At 42.4% G+C, this 23,555-nt stretch overlaps 1 protein-coding gene and 1 long non-coding RNA gene across 10 annotated transcripts in view; one reads left to right on the top strand and one right to left on the bottom strand.

Annotated features, from left to right (window-relative positions):
• The window catches only part of LOC102960478 (amyloid beta precursor protein), a 269,032-nt gene that overhangs the window by 8,540 nt on the left and 236,937 nt on the right, over positions 1-23,555 (bottom strand). For 4 of the 7 annotated variants that reach the window (XM_042956847.1, XM_042956849.1, XM_042956852.1 and 1 more), the window contains 4 exons: positions 19,821-20,042; positions 12,050-12,103; positions 4,997-5,097; positions 1,405-1,551 (listed from right to left, as the gene is read on the bottom strand). In XM_042956847.1, coding sequence (XP_042812781.1) covers positions 1,405-1,551; positions 4,997-5,097; positions 12,050-12,103; positions 19,821-20,042 — 524 coding nt within the window. The remainder of the gene's footprint in view (positions 1-1,404; positions 1,552-4,996; positions 5,098-12,049; positions 12,104-19,820; positions 20,043-23,555) is intronic. The other 3 variants (XM_042956848.1, XM_042956850.1, XM_042956853.1) reach the window with 1 other exon arrangement.
• On the top strand, positions 1,499-13,708 carry LOC122230669. 3 transcript variants are annotated; one of them, XR_006207708.1, is made up of 5 exons: positions 1,499-1,604; positions 9,504-9,714; positions 11,959-12,154; positions 12,707-12,733; positions 13,402-13,708. It is a non-coding gene; the product is annotated as an uncharacterized LOC122230669 (long non-coding RNA). The 3 variants fall into 3 exon arrangements; XR_006207707.1 differs by having other exon boundaries at positions 13,397-13,708; XR_006207706.1 differs by having other exon boundaries at positions 13,280-13,708.

Here is a 23,555-nt window from a genome sequence, read left to right as displayed (position 1 = left end):
GCCATCAGCCCAGAGCCTGACGAGGGGCTCGAACTCACGGACCGCGAGATCGTGACCTGGCTGAAGTCGGACGCTTAACCGACTGCGCCACCCAGGCGCCCCTAAACTTTATTTTTCAATATTTTGTATTGTGGGATTAAGAAGTCTTATTTTTTATTTTTTATTTTATTATTTTTTTTTAACTGTTTATTTTGAGAGAGAGAGAGAGAGAGAGAGAGAGAGAGAGAGAGTGTGCATGAGAAAGCATGCAAGTTGGGGAGGGGCAGAGAGAGAGGGAGAGAAGGAGAATCCCAAGCAGGCTTTGTGCTGTTAGCACAGAGCCCGATGCGGGGCTCAGACTCACAAATCATGAGATCATGACCTGAGCCAAAAATCCAGTTGGACAGCTTAATGGCATGAGCCACGCAGGGGCCCCCAAAAGTCGTATATGAACCTTGCAGCTACTGTCTTTTCTTGGTGCAACTCGTGACTTCTGTGCTATACACACGTCAGTCACATATTGGCCCATGGGGACAAAATCTTGAAGCGTAACTGTGCAGTAATCGTGACTGTCACTGGGTGAACCTTCTCTCTACCCCCAGTGTGACTGCACTAAACTCTGAAAAACAGGTATTTCAGCCAGACGTGCAGGATAACAGGCTGAACATCTGGAATGACCTTGAAGGCTCTGCTTGGCTATTTGGTATAATGTCATTTCCTGTGAAACTCACCTGAAAATTAGCATTAGTTACTATTCCCTGGTTTTAGTTACGAGTCAGTCTTTAAGACAAAAAAAAAAATATAAGGGAATAGGGGCGCCTGGGTGGCTCGCTCGGTTAAGCGTCTGACTCTTGATTTCGGCTCAGGTCATGATCTCATGGTTCGTGAGTTCAAGCCCCGCGTCAGGCTCTGGGCTGACAGTGGGGAGCCTGTTCGGGATTCCCTCTCTCCCCCTCTCTCTGCCTCTCCCCTGCTCTCTGTCTCTCTCTCTCAAAAATAAATAAGTAAACTTTTAAAAAGGTTAGGGAATAAACCTAGGGTTTAGGTTTTTTTCGAAGCAGACTTCCTCATTCCTTTTCACTTCTGACTTCTGTTGTCTTTTTTTCTTTTCTTTTACATGCTGGAGGGTGATCGCAATCTCTTGAAGTCAGGCATTATACTCAGTAGAATTTTGACATTTCCATACGTATTATAGGAAGCTGAGGGAGCGGCATCCAACCCAAGGCCTTGATCACAGTATTTCTAAGTCGGAGTGCATGAAGACAGAATAAGAACACAGCTGCCACCCTGAGTGAGCACCATGCGGGAATGTGGACTTTCCTTTTCAAAGAAGAGACACCTGCAGGATTCTGAGCTTAATGCCACGGACAATCTCCCTCGTAGCCTTCAACTCCCACTTGCAAGCATGCGGCCAAGGTCACCTACCTCCACGACACCATGATGGATGGACGTGTACTGTTTCTTCTTCAGCATCACCAAGGTGATGACAATCACCGTTGCTATGACAACGCCGCCCACCATGAGTCCAATGATGGCACCTTTGTTTGAACCCACATCTTCTGCAAAGAACACCTTGAAAACAAATCAAGAAAAAGGACTGTAATCGCAGGCGACAACCGGAGAAGGTATGTGAAAAGTTTCAGTATGGAAGTGTGAGTTAGAGGCTACTTTGTTACCTGCTGTGTACTTGGGGGAAAAAAAAACCCCAAAAAACCCACACATTCTATTTACCAAGAATGACATCTGTGGTCTACACAACAAAGTACAGCATGTGGCTTCCCCAGTTCTGGGAAGTCTACTCCCTCCCCTGCCATCCCCTGCATGTCTCTAGAAAGGCAAAACAGAAGCCAAGAGGAACCCTGAAACCCTCGACAGGTGGAACACCAGTGAGAGGTGGGGCGGGGACCTATCAGTGGCACCGAGCGTGATTTTGAAAGCAGATCAGCTGGGAGACCTGATGCGTGACCACGACGCCTTAGGTCCTTTTCAAACCCCCCAGATGTCCCAACTTCCTCAGATGGACATTAATACGTAGGAATCAAGCACCTGAAACAAAGGAGTTCATCAGAAGAAAAAGGACATCTTGTTACCTCCTTTTAGCCAATACTTCAATAATTCAAGAGGACGATACTTAACCTTGAGAAGCGTGATGCTTCAAAGACAGTTTTCTTTCAAAGGGAAGAGGTAGGAGGCGACGAGGTGAGAATTTTAATAGCGACGCAGAACTCCTGCTGGCTGTTTTCTCGAGAAACCCAAGTAAAGCTGTCGTTTTACTCTTGCTGTCCATTTGGATTTAACATACAAAAAATTTGGAAAACACGGCCGAAGATATGCATTCACTTTGCTGTGCAGCATTCCTTCCTACTGTTTATAAAGCAAGTCGCTATTTTCAACCTCATCTAAGCTAAAGGGAATTAGAAGACCACACTGCACCTTCTAGAATCCTGTTATGTAAGGAGATGGGCCAGATCACTGGGCCTCACGACTACTAAACACGCACCATATTTAGCACCTAAATTAATAAAAACAGCTCCCTAAATAATTTCTTTCAGTACAACCGCAGCATAGTAAAATGACTGATTTTCACAGGGAAAAGGAACATCCTAGCAATCTGGAAAGGCAACATAAAATACAGCCAATGAAGCCAATTACTAAAGGAGTCTTACTCAGGGTGTAGCTGCAACAAAATGAGAAACTGTTCATAATTATTCCACTTTCTCAACAAATATGCTAGTTCAACAGACTTATAAAAAAGCAAATCGTTAATTAGCTAATGATACAAGAGTGAGGTAATCAGGAATAACTGCAAGCCTGGACATCTTCCTATGCCTTTAAGAAAATACTGTAATTTTGTAATATTCATCGCACTAATTATAGTACATTATCTTATCAAGTAGCTCAGTTGAGGGAGCGGATTCTCCTAATTGCTGCACTGCCATTAGTCACTGTCACGTTACAGGAGTTAGTGTAACCGTGGAGATGGGTTTTTATGACACAGGCTCCAGAAAATGCAAGTCTACACATTAATCTTTGGCTCTGTGCCCCATAAGCCCCCAACTCTTCAGTAGTTCCCCCAGGGTTTTGTTTTGTATTGTTCTTTTTAACGTTTATTTATTTTTGAAAGAGTGAGAGAGAAAGAGAGAGTGAGAGTGGGGGAGGGGCACAGAGAGAAGGAGACACAGAATCGGAAGCAGGCTCCAGGCTCCGAGCTGTCAGCACAGAGTCCAACCCGGGGCTTGAACTCAGGAACTGTGAGATGATGACCTGAGCCGAAGTCGGACGCTTAACCGACTGAGCCACCCAGGGAACCCCCCCACAGGGTTTTTTTTTTTTTTTTTTAACGTTTATTTATTTTTGAGACAGAGAGGGACAGAGCATGAACAGGGGAGGGTCAGACAGAGGGAGACACAGAATCTGAAACAGGCTCTAGGCTCTGAGCTGTCAGCACAGAGCCTGACGCGGGGCTCGAACTCATGGACCGCGAGATCATGACCTGAGCCGAAGTCGGCCGCTCAACCGACTGAGCCACCCAGGCGCCCCCCACAGGGTTTTTTAACCTCTTCAGCAGTAGCCAGATCAAGAGTGCCCCTGATTCTATAATAACCGAGACTGGATTAACCCGCCAATGAAAATCATGCTTCAAAAAAAGAGAAATGTTCTTGTACAAAAACGCTTATGGGAGTCACAATGCAAATCTGAACCACAAGTCAGTTTGGGATTTGCGCCGATTGTTAAGTGACAAGAGGCCTACACAATACTTCACAGGCATTTCTTTTGGAATTGACTACTGAGATTTACACATTTTATTGGTGAATATTGGAAAGATATTCCCCCCTGAAAGAGCACGCACGTGCCCAAACACACACGCGTACACTTCCGTGCCTGAGAGCGAGTTCTTCTCAAGCATTATTATTGCTAGGAGAACCTTATTACCATTTTTTGCTGAGTACTGACTGTGCAATACAATCGTCTTCTTTGTTTATTTAACCTCCTTACCATGCTTACTGATAAGATGAAAGAAACCCTTGGGGCTCCTGGGGGGCTCAGTCGGTTGAGTGTCAGACTTAGGCTCAGGTCATGCTCTCGCGGTCCGTGAGTTCGAGCCCCGTGTCGGGCTCTGTGCTGACAGCTCGGAGCCTGGAGCCTGCTTCGGATTCTGTGTCTCCCTCTTTCTCTGCCCACCCCTTTGCTTGTGTTCTGTCTCTCTCTCCCTCAAAAATAATCTTCTTTGCTCCAACCTTTCAATGAGCAACCCTGTTGGGAAAGTCATGTCCTGCTTACCTCCTGCCTCCACCCACCTCGGTAGAAACCCAAAGATCCTGGCCCTGCAGAACCTAAAATGTGGGCGTTGGGGAAGGGACAGGGAGGGACAAGAAGGAGAGATGAAGTGGCACAAGCAAGACAATTATAAACGCCAACTGAAGAGAAGAGCCATAAAACGTGTTCTGGGAAACCAAGTAATGTTCGCACACGGGTTCATTTGAGATTTTGTTATTTCAAATCCACCTCTTATCACCTGTCTTCCTAGAAAACAGAGTGGAAATTAATTAGAGTGGATATTTTTATTATTTTTTAATGTTTTTATTTTTGAGAGAGAGAGAGAGAGAGAGAGAGAGAGAGAGAAAACATGAGATGGGGAGGGGCAGAGAGAGGGAGAGGGAGACACAGAATCCAAAGCAGGCTCTAGGCTCTGAGCTGTCGGCACAGAGCCCGATGTGGGGCTTGAACTCACGGAGCATGAGATTATGACCTGAGCTGATGTCGGACACTTAACTGACTGAGCCACCCAGGCGCCCCCTAGAGCGGATATGATTATATAAATTAATTCCACTTGAAGCCCTCCCTGGGCTCAGCTAACCTTCTAGGTGTAAAGAACTACTATATAAAGACCCTCCTTTTCTTTATGTTTCCATGATGATCCTATATAGGCAAGCGCTGTATTTTTGTGGATTTCTGGCCCACAACGAACAAGCGTTAACAGGTCATTTGGCAGGAAGAGGTAAATTAGTTGACGTACCAGTTTTTGATGATGAACTTCGTATCCTGACTCATGTCGGAACTCGGCATCCATCTTTACCTCAGAGATCTCCTCCGTCTTGATGTTCGTCAAGCCCGAACCTGCATTAATCCATAAGCATCGCACCGTAATTAAATTACACAGGGCGGTCAATTCATTTTATCTGTAAACAATGAGACTGTAACACAAAGGCTACCAAGACCTTCTTTCTAGGCCTGGAGTGAGAGGAAATAGATTAATGACTTTCTTCAAGGAAACTGACACCCTGTATTTAAACCCTTAACCCTTACCTATTTTAAACAAAAAGAAATTAAAGATTAAAGAAATCCAAAGTTAAAGCTTCTACTGCCTTTAAACACACACCTTTAATACATACATACATATATATATATATATATATATATATATAATATATCAATTGCCTTTAAATATATATATATATATATATATATATATATATATATATATATATATTTATTTATTTTTCATGGGGAAAACCAGAAGTTAAATGCCAGCTGGGAGGTTAGCAAGGATGTGTTCCCAGAATATACTGGCTTGTTTTGGGGGGCTTATTAATAGTCTAGTCTATTCTGTGTCTTTTCTCATGTGTTCTCATTCCTCCAGAAAAAATAATAAAAGTCTTTAAAAAATGAGCATTAATTACGTGGTAGAATCAATCTGCTACTTTAGGGCTTTGTTCCAACTACAAATAAATTATGTTCATGTACCTATGCAGCGAAGCATTGTAAAAATCCTATCATTTATTTAATTAAGTGACTTAGTTATAGATACTGAATGTAATCGGTTCATCTGCTGAATAAAGAGCTGCAGTACATCATTTTTGAAAATGTTTCTGTGGGGCTAACAGAATTTGTAACTTACTAACTCCTTCTCTACAAATTGCTATATGATTCCTTACACTAATGGTTATAATAAATTTCATTTTTCAAATAATAATTTGAGGCTAAAAAACAAAATATAAAGCCAGTTTTAACACAAAACCTGAAAGCACAAAATATAAACATCAGTTCCCATACTGTAGCATTTAAAGATCAAGTGTCAGAACTTTAGGATGAGAAAGACTTAACAAAATCACATCCTCTACAGTTTTCCTATGGGGGTGGGGGGCAGGGGTGGGGGTGGGCGGCAAACCCCCCGCTCCTGAGTGGAAAAAAAAATCTATACATTTACCTCCATTTCAGACAGCCCTGCCTACAAGAATGATGTCCTTTCTTCCATTAAGCCTAAATCAGGTCCCCTACAGCAGCGACTCTTCGAGCCTGTGCAGCAGAGCAAGCCAAAACCTCCCCCGTGTTACGGCCTTGAACAGATCAGACACTCCAGGAGAGGCATCATGTTCCTGATGGTTCTTGCTCAGGCTACATGTTACCAGGTCCTTCAGCTCCCATGGGACCTAATTTCTTGCTTTTTGTCTAGTCACTCTTACAGTCTTGTCCACCAGGGGCTGTGAGACTTGTCACACACCTTGTTGGAAATGAAATGCACAATGTCCACAAAATACCGTGTGCCAGTCTAACGGCACGGCTCATATAAAAAGAAAGGGAGGATAACTGGACAAGACCATGGGCACCCATGCTGGTTGCGAGAGATCCCTGATTCCTTGTCAAACTGTTCACAAAGCTTCCATTTAATAACTCATCCGAAAACAGATCCAAGACCAATGTCAATCTACCCCTGGCCTGTAGGCTGTCACCCTATCTTCTGTCCTCTTTTTTTTTTTATTAAAAATTTTTTTTAACGTTTATTTATTTTTGAGACAGAGAGAGACAGAGCATGAACGGGGGAGGGTCAGAGAGAGAGAGAGAGAGAGAGAGAGAGAGAGAGGGAGACACAGAATCTGAAACAGGCTCCAGGCTCTGAGCTGTCAGCACAAAGCCCGACGCAGGGCTCGAACTCACAGACCGCGAGATCATGACCTGAGCCGAAGTCGGACGCTTAACCGACCGAGCCACCCAGGCGCCCCCTATCTTCTCTCCTCTTGATCAGAATTAGTTTCTTCTATCTTCCCAGACATACACAACGATTACGGAGAGCAGTTCCAGGCTTTCACCCCTAAGTTCTCCTAGCCTACAATTTGTCTGGGTCACAAGGACTTGGATGTGGGTACAGAGGTGTTGTAGATTTAAAATAGACCCACAGGGGGCGCCTGGGTGGCTCAGTAGGTTAAGCGTCCAACTTCAGCTCAGGTCATGATCTCACGGTTCCGGAGTTCAAGCTCTGCATCAGGCTGTGCTGACAGCTCGGAGCCTGGAGCCTGCTTTGGATTCTGTGTCCCCCTCTGGACCTCCCTCACTTGTGCTCTGTCTCTGTCTCTCTCAAAAATAAATAAAAACATTTAAAACAGACCCACAGATCTGTTAATACTCCCCCTTTCCCGAGGTGGGACTTAATTCCTTTCCCTTCAGTGTGGACTAGATGGAGTTCCTTGCTTCTAATGAATAGAAAATAGAGAAAGTGATCCTGGATGAGTTCTGAGTCTAGGTCAAAACAAAAAAAAAAAAGGGCAATGCAGCTTCCTTCTTGTTCTCTTTCTTGGATCACTTGGTCTGGGAAAGCCAGCAGCCATGTCAGGAGGACACTCAAGCAGCTCTATAAAAAGGTTCCCATAACGAGGTGTGGCGGTCTCTTGCCAACAGCCATGTGAGTGCACCATCCTGGAAACAGACCCACCAGGGTCAAGATTCAAGTCTTCAGATGGTTGCAGCTTTGGACCATGTTCTGATTGCAACCTCATGAGAAACTCTGAGCCAGAGGCACCCAGCTAACCCATGCCTGAAATCCTGAGCATTACAGTAACTGTAAGAAACGAAATGCTTGTTGTTTTAAGTTGCTAAGTTATGGAATTATTTATTTGTTGCATTAGCAGATAACTACTACAAGGAACAAGTGCTTCCTTTTTTTGTCTTGATCTACCTTGGGCTTTAATTTCCTACTATCTTTGTTATAGACATAAAGGCAGAAGCACAAAGTGGGACAGTTTCCCTTTCTCTCTCATCTTTTGCTGGCGTCTTCTCAACCATCCCTTAACGCCTGGCCCTGTCCTGAGAGCTGCAGGGCTCTCTGTTCTCTATTTAAATTGCTTTAAAATTATTTCCATTTTCTCATGATTTTCAACTCATTCTGACCTATAATCTTCCTGACACTATTTTTATCGGGCTGTGATGCTAATGCTCTGTTGTTTCTCCTAACAGAGAATACTTTTGCCTATATAATATAACAGCTGTATATTTTTATCTTTCTATAGCCCCTTTTAAATCTGAGATGCTGGTGTAACCACAGTGATTTCTTTATAGTCTACCCTTTTTCTGTCATCAGGATCTAGCAATGCAACAGTTACAATTGTATTTCTGGGATTTCTTTAATGTTTATGTATTTATTTTCGAGAAAGAGTGTGGGCATGCAAGTGGGGAAGGGACAGAGAGGAGAGAGACAGAATCCCAAGCAGGCTCCACACTCAGCATGGAGACCGACCTGGGGCTCGATCTCACAACTGTGAGATCATGACCGGAGCTGAAATCAAGAGTCGGGTGCTTAACCGACTGAGCCACTCAGACGCCCCCTATATTTCTGAGATTTTAAAAAAAGTATCTTGAATAGTCTTTTTAAAAATTTAGCGGACCAAACAATTCCTTAAAAAAATATGAGCTCTCCACTCAAAATTGCAAAAGCCCACATTATTTCTAAAAGAATACTGAAAATACTTTTGAGAGCCCAAAAAAATTTCAAATTCGTGTAACAAGTCAGAACAGATAATATAGTTCAACAGTTTGTGAGATTCTTGGCAGAAAGAGATCTTTCTAGGTCATTTTTTGTATCGCATGTACAATCGCTTAGTGGAAAGACTGTCTATACACTAAGCAAATCTCACCACAAGGTAAGAAAAATTAATACGTTTGCGTACAACCATCATGGGTAACAAGCTCATACTACATATGTGATTAAATATTAAGCGTAGATTTAAATACACCACAAGGACCTTTGCTTACAGGCTCATCAGTGTTTTCTCAGTTGTGTGGATTCCATTCTAAGCCCTGGTGTGGCTCCAGTTGTCTACCTCATAGTAAGTGGGCAGAATCTGTAGTTCACTTGAAGGGGGAAGGAGGCATGTCCCTCATGAAACCTGTCACATGGCTTGGGGTCAAGGACTTGGTCTCTTTCATGGGGATCGGAGAAGGGTGGTAATAAATTATAGTGGGAAGAGTAGCTTCCCTCCCTTGTGGAGAGCCTGCTAAGTATTTTTCCTCTTTATTCTGGTCAAAAGGTGTAACTTGACCTTCAGAGTCCATTGTTCCCTGGAAATAAGCCAGGGGAGTAGCTGGAATGGCCACTTTGCCCAGAAATCTCCACTGCTACCACTGTTTCCCCTATTTGACATGACCCTACTTTCTGAAAGTTCCAGTGCCCTGGTTTTTCAGGTATGAAAGACAAAGAGAAGTCATGTTCCTCGGTCATGATTATACAAAAACCCTTTCTTTACTCGTTTCAGAGCGACAACAGCAATCATTCAACAGCGATGCCATCAACGGAATGACATGATAGGACAATCCTGGGAAGAGTCTCTAAGTCTGGAAAGTCTAAAGATATACTTTGGCACATCAGACTCAAGCATGCGGTCTCCTGAAGTGTGATGTTGGAAGAACCAGAACTAATGCTACGAACGTAGCGGGGAATTGGTCCAGATGCTTGGGAGACTCACTGTAAGCACAGAAATAGAGAGCATATGTATATATGTCTTAATACAGATCCAGCAAATAGAGCTATTCATAAACTAGAATCTTCCTCACTTCGTATCTGATCGGTCTTTCTTGCCTATCGCCTTCTTTTATTTGGGAAACCCTAGTCTTACACAGTAGAAGAGAGCAGAACTGAGGCCATTCTCTCATCTTTGACTCCTTCCCCCCTTCTTTGCCAATGGATGAGACTCAAATCTTTCAAAACCTTTCTCCAAGTCGTCTTCCAGCACGTGCCCAGGTTAACACATCCCTTGGTGAGTGCCCCATCTGCTTACATCACAGACACCCTGGTTTATACTTTTACGGTGCTTTGGATTCCTCTCCATCTCCTCTTTTAAATTCCATCTCCTCTTTTAAATACGCAAAGTGTGCTCCTTCTATTATACATCAAGCCCCTGAGAACAGGCACCTTCTCATTTCATTTCTTTCCACCCACCTTAGCATTTAATGCACTGATCTTTGTGAGATACAAAAATGAGACACTGCTGTTACTGAAATATTGTTATAATAAAGACTTCAGATGGCTTCTTCCCTCTATAGAACACCTCTATTTTCTAGCTCTTTCCTTACAGCAGATTGTTTTGGGGAATGTACGGAAAAGTTATTTTCATGTTAGATTTTTTTAAAAGATGGGGGAAAAAAATCAATTTTTTTGGTGTCATTCTCCCCACCTCCGCCCAAATTTCAATAAGAACATATTAGCCTAGAAGGCCCAATGCAGGAAGTTTATAAAATTGGTTGAAAGAGTGCTTGTAATACACTTTTTATTCTTGTAGATGAAAAGCATCTCTTTCTTAAAAACAAAATAGAAAGTGCCATAAGAAAAGGCCCAAGGCAAATGACAGTCCTCAGCTGGTCTTGGTCACAGTTAAAATGGAGCTGGCCCTCAGCCCTGAGCTCCACCACGGGCTGAGCAGAATGGGGATGTCAACTGGATGTCGACTGCTGGCTCCTTAAAATTCACTGGTGTGACAATGGCAATAAGGGAGACATTAGGAGAGCCAAAATGGTGTCTGACTTACTATAATTTAAGTTCTTCTGAAAAGCCCTGAAGGCAGAGATTCATAAAATCAATGACATCAGCCGTCAAGATGTGTCACTCCACTGTCCCCACTGCCCTGTTAATAACTACACAGAGGGCATGACAATGCCACAGGGCAGATTTGGAGTTCTCATCAATGACTGTGGTTGGGGACAGTGGTGGCCCGAGCCTACACCAGCCATGAGACGGGCAGGTTCTGTTCTTGGCCTGTGACCAACTGTACCGGAAACAGGGACCTCCAAGTGTTAGCATCTCCGAACAAGGTGAATTCCCTGTTCCTTCATGATCCCACGGGGACATGATGAGGATGAGGAAGGAAATAAATACAAGAAGGTATGCACTGTTTGTGGAGTTAAATCTTTCTAGAGTATACAGATTGGTCAATTTAGTAACTACTGTCTTTGATCCACTGAAAACGATGGCTCCTGTGAGTCGGGCAGAGTTGTGCACAAAGTCAAAAACCAGGCTCGTGTGTGCTTCTGTTGTGGTGCGACATTATTTTTAAAACAGTTTGAGACACAGCCTAAATACAGAAAAAAGGGTGAAGGTGCATTTCTTAACGCTTGGGAAACCATAAAAAATTTAAAAAAAAAGAAAGAAAAAAGTGTCTATTTTAGTGTTAATGGGCATGTTAAGTGGTATGAAAAATAAAAGACTTCTACATAAAACTGTGCACACACATCCTTTCTGTCATTTTAGTTACTCATGGGGAATAAGTCCATACAACCCACAGAAGAGAAAATGCAAGTATTTCAGGGCTCTAGAGGTAGTCCCATCCTGGTATTTTTAGGAAGTCACATCGACTTGAGAAACCGACTAAAGTCTGAGCCCAATTCAGGCAGAAAAGGACCTATCTGCATACCAGACAAGAAAGGAAGGAGGAGATATTCATAGGAGACACCAAGTCACCACCAGACAGAACCTGCATCTCTGTAGGTTTCCATTTTTGAGGACAGAGAGGTCTATTTAATCTTCTCTACTTAAGAAGGAGAAAAAAACAACAACAAAAAACAAAAAAACAAACCCTAAGTTGGAAGGGCTGTTTTACTGTTTGAAAAGGGAAGCTCAGAAAGAAAAAAACAGATCACTTAAATAGGAACTCAGAAGGTAAAGTGGAAGGGAAAGCAAGTCTGGCTTCCAAGGTCATTTCACATCCTCTCTCTCAGTATTTGCAGGTTAGAGAGGCTATTGATGAAGGAAGGGGACAGCGTCTGCTCAAGCGCACGATGCGGAGACATAGAAGTAACCGGGTTATACCTGGTCGGGTGGTCAGTCCTCGGTCGGCAGCAGGGCGGGCGTCGACAGGCTCAACTGGGCACAGGAAGCAAGAAACACGGAAAGCAAACAAGACAAATCAAGATGGTAAGTGGTGGCTCCTGAACACAGGGCAGGGCAAAGCATGTGAAATACACAAGTTATAAAAAAAGCAGCAGCTGGAAAAGAACCACAGTGAGTTAATCCTGAGTATCAAGGAACAGGGGAGGGGTACCACCTCAAAAGGCTTCTCGCTACTGATGGGCCAACCCTGCTACTTAGTTTTCTCATAAAAGCACCCACCAGGACACATCAAAGAGGAGGGGCTGGGGAGCGTGGATTTACCTCTCATCAGGTTTAGAGATGGTTTCTTGGCTTTTGATTAGAAATAAAATACATTATACCCAGCCTGGCGGAAAAACTTAAAGATACCTCCTTTTACAACTGTCCGATCTTACCTTATTTTACGGTTAATTAACTACAAAAGGGCTCCATTAAATCCCCAGGGGAAATGCCAACGTGAATTTATCGGGAGAGAAAAGTTTCACCACATAATCTGCCATTTTAGTGAATCAAATTTGCTCCCAGTTTGGGGGTAAAAGAAGTAAGCCGGAAAGTCAGTCTCTCTCTAATTTTAAAGGCTGGTTTCTCTTTTCATAGATGACATACAGCTGAAATGTGTGCGATGTGAGTACTTCCTTTCGTATTTCTCAACTTTCACTGTTTTTCCTTTGTGAGTATTCTGGGCCAGACCCAAAAAAACAGTGCAGGTGGGACAACGGTGCCCCACCACTGCTTATAATTAGCTGGTATTTCCAAAGTGCTTCTGATTCTCAGAAAAAAATTAAAAAAGAGCGTGAGTGGGGGAGGAGCAGAGAGAGAGGGAGACACGGAATCCGAAGCAGGCTCCAGGCTCCTAGCTGTCAGCACAGAGCCTGACGCGGGGCTCGAACTCAGGAACAGTGAGATCGTGACCTGAGCCGAAGTCGGCCGCTTAACTGATGGAGCCACTCAGGTGCCCCTTGATTCTCAGAAAATATTAACTTGAACTTAGACTGGTCTTTGAAGAAACAGGCAAGGGAGAGAAACCAAGGTTTAAGGATTAATAATTGAACAAGGGGCAAATGAAGCCGAGGGAGGGGAAAAGCCCCTTGGGTAAAATCTGGGAAATACAGGGTAAGAAGGGAAAGAAAGGTGGGCGACGTCCACGGGAAGATAACGTGTGCTCCACAGGATGGCTTTGGGATCAGCAATTTCAATGAGACCACACAGCTTACTGGTGCACACAGCCCAGCCATTCCAAGGTGGGATTACAAACCCAAATTGATTCTGAACGTCACATGTTGGCAGAACAGCGAGGGAGAAGAAAGTGGCAGCAAGTCAAGCCTTCAAAATATGAAAAAATCAGGCTGCTGAGAATTCTGAGACATTTGGATGAAACAAAAAGAGCAGTGTGGGCTGGTCCTTCATCGTGCAGACCGGCAACATGGTGAAGGGGGAGATGGAGGTGTCTAAACCCAACGTTCACGATGGAAGCAACTGTGGGCGAATGACCCCTTCTGAGGCCGTTTCTTCATATGTAAGCTAGCATCTTCTAACTGTAGTGAAATACTCCAAAAATGAAAAAGCTGGTTCAGAAACGCTCAAATATTACACGACTGCTTTTATTGAATGTCCTGTTTATTATGGAGAAGGATGACTAACTTCTAGTACTTTACTGGTATGATAGATTAAACGACATGCTTCCTTCTGCATTTGAATGATCCTTATCCATTTGAATGATAGAGTTGCTCTGTATTTCACTTTTTCCCCCATCTGCAACAGTATTCAGCAAGGGACTTTATTATTCCTTGTAAAATAGAGTTAACAGAGGGATTATTTCTTTTTTGAGAATTTCCTCAAGAAGCCCTAACAAGAGCTCCGACCGTTCTTCAGGTGAAGGTAACAGTGTGCCAAAGCACACTCACAGAGCGAAAAAGTATCTTTAAGTGGTGATCCCATTCATCAATGGCTAAATCGTCGGAGACTGTATTTGACTCATGAGAGAAGCAGCAATTCATCTGTGGTTTAAACGCAGGCTGAAGAGCTGGTGGTTGGTCCCAGGGTCCAGTTTCATGGCACCATTTGTTTACTCTGTGATCTTGGGAAGCCACATTCTCTCCTATTCTCAGTTCTGTTCTAAGTAAATAGGGTATCTCCAGGGCTCAAATGTGCACACATACGCATAAGAACCTTACAAATGATAAAGCCCCATTCCCCAATTACTTAAAGAAATACAGAAAAAGCATCAAATGTATGTAGAGAAAAAGGTCTGAAAGATATTATTACCACCAAAAGCTATCATTAGTTATTTCTGGGTGAAAAGACTTTTTTTTTACAAACTTCTCTGTCTTTTCTTCCCAATGTGTGTGTATTATTTGAAAACAGTAATAAAACCTTGTCTATTTTTTGGAAGATAAAACAATGAGTAGTTTTACAGACTTAAGCCCTCGTCTGCTTTCATGGCTTGAGACTGATTCAGTATGAATTAATATTCAAAAAATAAGTAACTCTTGTGTTCAGTGAGCAGACATCAATTTTTTTAGAAGACAGTTATGACACTGTTGCCCCAAATGAATACATATCAACAGGACAAAGTGGTGCGTTATTTCCCAGCCCAACATAAACACTTTCTAATTTTCCAAATGAACTATTACAGGTTGAACCTGAAAGTAATTTCGGTACAGTGTTCACGACATTTTACACTAGCTGTTTCATAAATTAAAAATAAGAAGGAGGTCATCTTAGAGAGTTTAGATAAACCTTAAGCGGAAATGCGTTATTCCCCTGCCTTCAGTAGCTGTGAGTCAAAACTCTCCCTAGGGCAGGGGAGAAACTGATCAACATTCTAGGGCTTCTGAGTTTCTTCTCGTACCTCTTGTAACAGACCAATCCTGAGTTGGATGCTGCTTGAACATGTCACCAGGCCAAAGGTAATGGAGGAATCGGCAGGAAAACAGTGTTACACGTATAGAACACAGGTGTGAAAAGGACATTACTTAATTTCAAATTCACCATTTAAAGTGATTTGGTCATTGCCCCTCTATTACATGCATACGGTCTTACCAAAACCTGCTGTGCCTCTCTGGGAATATTACAGTATTTCATGCATGCATTCTATATGAAGAGGCTGACCGGTGGCCACTTCTTGGCGGGCCTGCTCAGGCAGTTGTGGAAAAACAGGAGAAACACAAATGCCTTTAGCCAGATGACTTCACGGTCCGTAAGACCGAGGGTTTGATCAACAACAGCCTCACTTCAGTGTATCCAGTTAGGGTTTATGGATCTGAAAAAAACCACAGAAAACCCCTCAACGAAAACTACAGCTGGTCAAAGAGCCTCAAATATTGGGAAACTGTGATATGCTTAGTTTTTCAATATAAATTAAAAGAATGCCTGGCTGCCTGACCCTCTCTCTGGACTGTTCTTAAGAAAAAGCAATAAACTGTAGGCGTTTGAAGCTGTGATGGTAAGGACTGCATGAACAACGAAAGGAAATCCTTTGAGAATTTTCGATGTTTGTCATGGCTCTGTGTGTAAGCACCTGTCTGAGATGGTTACAAGGAATAAGACCCTGGGGAGAGAGAGTAAAGGGAGATGGGGAGAGAGAAAGGGCAAGATTTTAGGACTGTGTCATGATATGGCTTGTTACAGTCATGCATTTTTAAGGATATACTGTTTGAGCCATAGGGTGATTCTCCCTAAGACCAGCTGGTATAACCTCGCTGATAAGGTCCTGATTCTATAGGAAGGAAGGAAGGAAAGAAGGAAGGAAGGAAGAAGGAAGGAAGGGAGGGAGGGAGGGAGGGAGGGAGGAAGGAAGGAAGGAAGGAAGGAAGGAAAGAAGGAAGGAAGGAAGGGAGGGAGGAAGGGAGGGAGGGGAATTGAAGGGAGGGAAGGAAGGAAGGAAGGAAGGAAGGGAGGGAGGAAGGGAGGAAGGAAGGGAGGAAGGGAGGAAGGGAGGAAGGGAGGAAGGAAGGAAGGAAAGAAGGAAGGAAGGGAGGGAGAGGAAAAGAAGGGAGGGAGGGATGGAAGGAAGGAAGGGAGGGAGGGAGGGAGGGAGGGAGGGAGGGAGGGAGGGAAGAGACAGAAAGAAAGAAAGGAAAGGAAGCAAGCAAGCAAGAAAGAGCAAGCTACACTAAACATTTACTGTGTTGCAGAATCTTAGCTAAGAGCTTTCTCTGCCATCTCTTTTAATGCTCATACCCTATCTCTGAATTAGGAATTATTGTCACCTTTGTTTGACAGACCAGGAACTAGCCAGAGAGGCTCTCTAACTTGCCCACAACACACTTCCTTTATCTATGATTATGTGAGTCCAGAACCTAACTCAGTTGAAACACAAAGCATTTTTTGCACAGTTCTTACTGTAATCTTGATACCCTTAAGAGCTCACCATTGGGTAAGACGAGGAAAGACTGCTTTATTTAGCGCCTTCTCAGGAGTTATTTACGGTGTTGGAAAATCATCCACTGTTGCTCACAAAGCCTGAATCATGGAATCAGCCCTTGTATCAGTCTGCATTTGTATTTGTCACATCCATTCAGGACAAACACCTGATCATGCCATTATTTCCGTTAGTAGTCAAGCCTCGATACTTACATGTTGAAATACTTATAAATTACACCTATTATATTGATTTCTCCTCTCCCCCCAAACATTGTCAGATCGGTTTTTTTAATTAATTAATTAATTAATTAATTAATTATTTATTTGGTCAGCCCATTTTACGATTCATTGTTAAGAAGACTTTTCAAAATGCGATAAAGGCAGTGTTGGGTCTGATAACAGTGAGAACCAGAACTCAAGCTCTGAGATCCTAAATATTATTGCCTTGTAACACTTTCATGTAAGATTGCACTATTTATCAGTAACAGATCTTTATTTAACAAGAGTATCAGCTCTTCTGATGAGGCTTGGGCAATGTAACAGCTGTGTCCTGCCTGTCTAGGATCCAGAGGCATTCAAGGACTGAGCCCAAGGGGGCATCTTGGCAACACCCAAGGGACCAGGGTGTGTGTATATGTGCAAAAGCAGAGACTGTCTCCTAGCACCAATGGCCACAGGCCACTCTCAGAGTCTACTTCTGAGCAGATGTGTTTAAACCCAAAATCTGTTGTTCCTAGTCTTCCAAAAACTGATCACTTTGGGGAAACCCAGTAGTGAATCTAATCTTCTTTCTTTGGATTATTTAGCAAGAGTTGCAGGGAGAATCACTACTTGGTTTCTAGCTTGGACCAAGGCTTCTTTCTTATTTGATTTGGGAGGATTGTCAAGGGGCAGAAGACCAGGCAAACAGTGGATATGCTGACAATGGCATCGAGGTTTGGATTGTAGGAAGTTGCTTCGGTAAAATAGTTCCTCTCTCTATTTCTACGCAAAAAGAATAACTGATATCCTTGCATTTTTCCCCCCTAAACAGAATGGGTCAGTTTGGCTACTGTTTAAAAACTTTAATATAAGCAGAGTGTTTAACAGAATGCATATAATTTTTAATGGAGGCCACATATATGCACATGAATACATACAAAGTCAAGAAGAAATGCTTAGAGCGTATAAAGGCAGATTTATTTACCTGTTGGTATTATTTATACTACTAATATGATAAATGTAAAGTTAAATTTACCTCATTAAAGATACCGAGAAAATATGATATTCATAGTAAGCAGTTAAGCTCTCAGTATCTGATAAAGTAAAAAGAAAAATCTGAAATTCAGGAAATGCAACACCTTCGAGAAAAATATACACTATTTGGCTCTTCTAGATTGTGCTATGTGGGACCAAGATCATTGCATTTCACTGTATTCGCTAAACTTGAAGGTTAACATAAACAGGGCTTGAGTGTCTTTTTCTCTGTTGTTAAACTTTGTACAGTCTACATCTGTAAAGGATTTACAACATTTAAGAGAAATACCAAGTATTACATCAAACGTACACAATAATTTCTGTAAATTAATTTTTACTCTGATATAGCTTCCTTTGGCTTTCTAAACCTCTTTCTATAAAGTTTACTGTAAATAAATTATAATTTCTAGTTTCTATTATTTGTGTGTGTGTGTGTGGCCATAAAAATTCGGGTAGGCTCTGAAATAGGCTTTATCCTACTTTTCCAAAATCAATAAGTAATGGAAAGTATTAAATGGGAACATTTTATTTATAGAAACTATGTATTTGAAAGATGTGAAACGGTCTTAGATTATGAGAAACCAATTCGAAATTCTTTACAAATTATAATTTTAGAATCACTGCAGATGAAAAAATTCTCCAAAGCAGAGGGAATTTTTTAAGAAAAAAAAGTCTAATTTATAGATTTAAATTTTTTCATAAAAAGCTAGGAGGTGAACATAAATGACAAACATTTAACATTATTTGGTATAAAGGGAATTAAGATTGTAATTTCCTACTCAAGGAAGTTCATCAGACTTCAGATGTGGTACCTATTTCTCCCTGAATTAAACAACTCAATGTTCTAAAGGAAAAGAGGAAACCTAGTGTGCATTCAATTTACAAATGAGACTGGACATTTTCTACAAAGAATTCTCATTAGTGACTGAATGATGAGGATTTTAAATGGCCAAAATGCATCCACCTATTAAAAAAAAATGGTATAACAAGCACTCTATTTTAATTTAATAAGGAAGTTAGCCTCATAACTAAAGTTTTTAAATTTTTGCAGAAGTCTTAATTTTTTTCCTCTATGTAAAAATTATTTTTATAACTGGTAAAGTCTTACTTTTATGTTATATAGAACATCGCTGTTTGGATCTGGTATTATGAGTATAAGGTGCCCTTTTTCAAATTGAAACAAATTTGGAGTGATTTCTCATATGGAAATGGTCCACTATTTTCTGTAATGGTTCTTAAAAAAACCAAACTTTTGTAGTACACTGAAGGTCTACTATTGAATTCATATTTAGTCTGATGTGTATACTGATTGCGTTTCGAGATATCCATACTATAAATATTCGTATTACAAATATTACCACTATCCAAATTTGCTACTTTAACAAAGAAACTCACAGGGAAAATCTTGTGTTCTTAAAAAATATGCTATTGGTATTTAGAAATCAAGGTGTTCCTGTGTTTGAAATTTTATACTTCCCAACCTGTAAAAATGATCACGGAAGAGAACTAAAAGATACCCTCTCCTGAAGAGATATTTAGAAGTTTCTGCTAAGAAATCCCTGTGAAAGACAGTGCATCAGAAAGTACATCATCCAATGTGCAAATCTGTTGACAGAGAAAATCTCTGAGCTGTCACAGGAAAAAACCCGTACTAATTAATACGCATCCTAATTTTGACAGCGGTCTTAAATTTAACTTTCTAAACACAAAGTTATTTAAGTCTTGGGTAAAATTACATTTTATCTGCAGGTGATTTTTTACCTTTGTCTTTAACACTCAATGCAATCTGAAATTTGATGCATTAGAATAAATAATCAACAAAAACTACCTGGGTGCTTTTCAAGCCTCCATTTAAGCAGGGCCCGCGAAAACGCTTCCTCATGGGGTGAACTGTGATTCACATCATTTCATCCTGTTGGCTCTGAATGGCCACTGCCTCATAAACATACACTGAATATTGTTCTTTTTTAAAATTTTTTTCCCCGGAGGCAACAGAATACCTCTCAGTGAGAAAGTACATTTTTCAACTTCATATAAGAAGTCACCACTCGAGAATATCAGAAAGATGTACCCATACTAGAATGTTCTTGTTCTCTCCGGGGCCTCTTACCTTCGTTTTCTGTATTGGCCGGCACCGAGTCGACCCCGAAAGGATGCCAGGGCTGCAGATCGTCCAGGCTGAACTCCCCGTTCACGGGAAGAAGCTCCACGGTGGTTTTCGTCTCGGTCAAAGACGGCATGAGGGCATCGTTTCCGTAACTGATTCTTGGTTCGCTGATCATGTTGGCCAAGACGTCATCCGAGTAGTTTTGCTCTTTCTGAAGCAGCTCATCTAAACAAAACAAAGCCATGCCTTTGGTGGGTCCCAGTGACAGTGCAGCAGTGGCTCCCATTTTCTGTCTGCCAGACACGACTGTAACTGTTCTACACCCGTGAGCTCACGTGGAGCCATGAGGTGGGCACCGGCATCGTTTCCATCTTACAGATGTGAAAACTGAGGCGCATGGGAGTTGAGCCACGTGGGCAAAATCATAGCAAGCTCAAGGCAGGACTGGAGCCCAGGGAGAATGGCTAACACCCAGGCTGATGCTCCGAATGACCCCACCATTCCTCCCAGGGATGAATGACCTTGAGAGCTGTACCTCCACTTCCTCCTCTGACACGGATTCTAGGATCCTGTGATTGCAGAGGAATCAATAGTGTGCTGTGGTGAGGTGTCTGACGGGAAGCGGTGGCATCATATGAGGTACAGTTACTTTCACGCTGGAGGATATAATCTAGTGAATCCCTCCCTAGTCTTCCCTTGAACGTGCGGGAGCCTAAATGACGGCAGCCTCCTCTATTCTCGAGCAGTTCTCGTTGTTTTGCTTTGAATAGATCTGCCTTCCTCAAAGGCCCCCTCGGGGCCACATGATCTGTGTTCTGAGGCAACAGGGAAGCAGTTGCCTTGCCTTCCCGGCTGTGGCCTTATGGGCACAAAGTTCTGCTCCAGCCTCTTCCTTGGGTGAAACCTCCCTGACTCCCAGCACATCTCACGCCACCTCAGACCAGATTTCCCGCCTCTCCCCTCTGCTGCCTCTCTTTGCAAAAGACGCTATCGGGGGCGCCTGGGTGGCTCAGTCGGTTAAGTGGCCGACTTCGGCTCAGGTCATGATCTCACGGTCTGTGGGTTCGAGCCCCGCGTCGGGCTCTGTGCTGACAGCTCAGAGCCTGGAGCCTGTTTCAGATTCTGTGTCTCCTTCTCCCTCTGACCCTCCCCTGTTCATGCTGTCTCTCCCTGTCTCAAAAATAAATAAAACGTTAAAAAAAAAAGATGCTATCAGTTACCCCCTTTTGTAAACAACGGAACTAAACTACATCAACTTTGAGGACCAGAACTGACTTATCTGAAGTCCTTGTGGGCTGGTGAAAATTCCTAAATTATACGTTTCATGATGGCAGTGCATTTTTACTAGAAAAGAGAGCTGGGAATATAACCCGGCACCAACTGTAATCGTTGCTTTAAATACAGGGTTATCATAAGATTAGTGAATCCCCTATTATGCGGCCACAGTTCAGCAGATTTTTCTGTGTGACATATTTTTAAAAATGAGACACCCATGAATAGCATGGGCGCCATTCGAAATGATAGTCACCAGAGTATCTCATTTCCCAATCATGCCTCTGTCAAGAATTTACTGTACTAGATCTTTCAAACCAAGTGTTGGTTACTATTACTGCTGCAAAAAATGAAGAAAATAAAATCAGGATTTAAATTTGATTTGTAACATTTTACTGTCATCCCTCACATTCTCTTTTAAATGGAATTTTTTTTTACTTGAAAAATTAAAATTCTGTTCAAACAGATCTATTAAAACAATTTGATAGGATAGCATTAAAGCAGGAGATTAATATCCTCCTATGGAGTCAGGTTTATTGCAAGATATTATTTTAAATGATGAAATCTCAAGCCAATCAGTCCTCCTGAAATCTAATTTGAGTTATAATATATAGCTATTTTCTGCAGCACCATTCTAAATTCAATATTTGATGCTTGTAATGACTTTCCCATGCAGATGAAAGGTCCCCATTAGATCTACTTCAACTTTTTCATGTCGTACAGAGTCATAGGTAATGGCTAATAACTTAGCCAATGTCTGCTTTAATGAATTTAATGCGCATTTCTTTTATATAAATCTCATGCTTGTGACTGTTAAGCACTTACAATACTGAAGAGATGGTCTTTTGGAATAATTATTGGTGCTCACAAGTTCATCTTGGAAGGGAATAACCTTCACCAGCATGATCCACTCTCGGCCCCACCTGGGGCCATGTTGGTACCTTTGTGGCATTTACAGTCACTTAACCACCTCTCCTTCCATCTGGAAACGTTTTGTCTTTGTCTTGCATACTCAGTACCAAGCTGGTTCCCTGTGACTTCTCTGAATAACTCCTCTTGGTCCTTTTTTTAAAATCTCTTTGTCCATCTATTATCTTTTCGGATCTCCATCCATCTCTTTCTGCAAGTTTTCATCTGGAAATCCCTCCCACTCCTGAAACTCTACGGATGAATCTGAAATGTATTTTCCTAGCTTTCCCCTGTCCCTCGCACGCCTCCTACCCAGGCTCTTTGCATTTCTAAGTCCGCTGGGTCTGTTAGCTTGTATCTCTCATGAACTTTCAGAGCTACGGGCTGAAACCTTCATAACTGTCTGCGGCTCTCTGTATTTCTTTGTGTCCCATACTCCTATTACTGACACCTCCCTTTAAAATTCCATTTCCGGATTCTCTCTTATTCATTTCTCACTCTCCCTTTCTACTGCCTACCTCCCTTGAACCATCGTTACTTTCTGCCTTGATCACTGTGATGGTCTCTTGTGGTCTCTGCTCTACCTTTCATCCCTCTCCGAAAGGCTCTGCCTCGTCTCGGTAACTCATTGCCTACTGAATGAATCCCAGACTACTTTGCCAGATGGTAAAGGCCCTCTGTGATCTGGGCTCACCTCATCTTTCCAATGATGAGGCTTTTAAACTTTCTGCTGTATATACCTATGCTACTGTGATTTATAGTAAGAAACATATATTTGGTCTCTGTAGGCAGAGAGCTCCTAAAACCCTTGGAATTTCATGGGTGATGGGAGGAATAAAGGTATTTTTCGTTATGTCATGAAGTGACTTTTGAAAAGCCTGTAGGTCACCTAAGGATGGGGGGCTGGTGCCCAGAGGAAGTGACCATGTGATCAGAGGGTTAGAAGTTTCAGTCCCAGGGGCGCCTGGGTGGCTCAGTCGGTTGAGCGGCCGACTTCGGCTCAGGTCATGATCTCATGGTCCATGAGTTCGAGCCCCGCATCGGGCTCTGTGCTGACAGCTCGGAGCCTGGAGCCTGTTTCAGACTCTGTGTCTCCCTCTCTCTGACCCTCCCCTGTTCATGCTCTGTCTCTCTCTGTCTCAAAAATAAATACACGTTAAAAAAAATTAAAAAAAAAAAAAAAAAAGAAGTTTCAGTCCCACACTCTGCGAAGGGAGAGGGGCTGGAGATTGAGCTCAATCACCAATGGCCAATAAATAAATCAGTCAAGTCTATGTAATGAAGCTTCTGTAAAAACCTGAAAGGACAGGGTTCTGGGAGCCTCGAGTTGATGAACACGTGCAGGTGTGTGTGGGTGGGGGGCAAACGTGCTGGAAGCTGTGAGCCCTTTTCCACAAACCTTACCCTACTTTTAACTTTTCCTGGGTTGTATCTGTTTATACTAAACTAGTAATCTAGTGAGTGAAATGTTTCCCTCTGGTCTATGAGCCGTTCTAGCAAATTAATAGAACCCAAGGAGAAGGAACTTCTGATGTACAATTGGTCATCAGCAGCACA

This window comes from Panthera tigris, chromosome C2, assembly GCF_018350195.1.
Source record: "Panthera tigris isolate Pti1 chromosome C2, P.tigris_Pti1_mat1.1, whole genome shotgun sequence".
NCBI lineage: Eukaryota > Metazoa > Chordata > Mammalia > Carnivora > Felidae > Panthera > Panthera tigris.
This window is presented reverse-complemented; position numbering and strand designations above follow the sequence as displayed.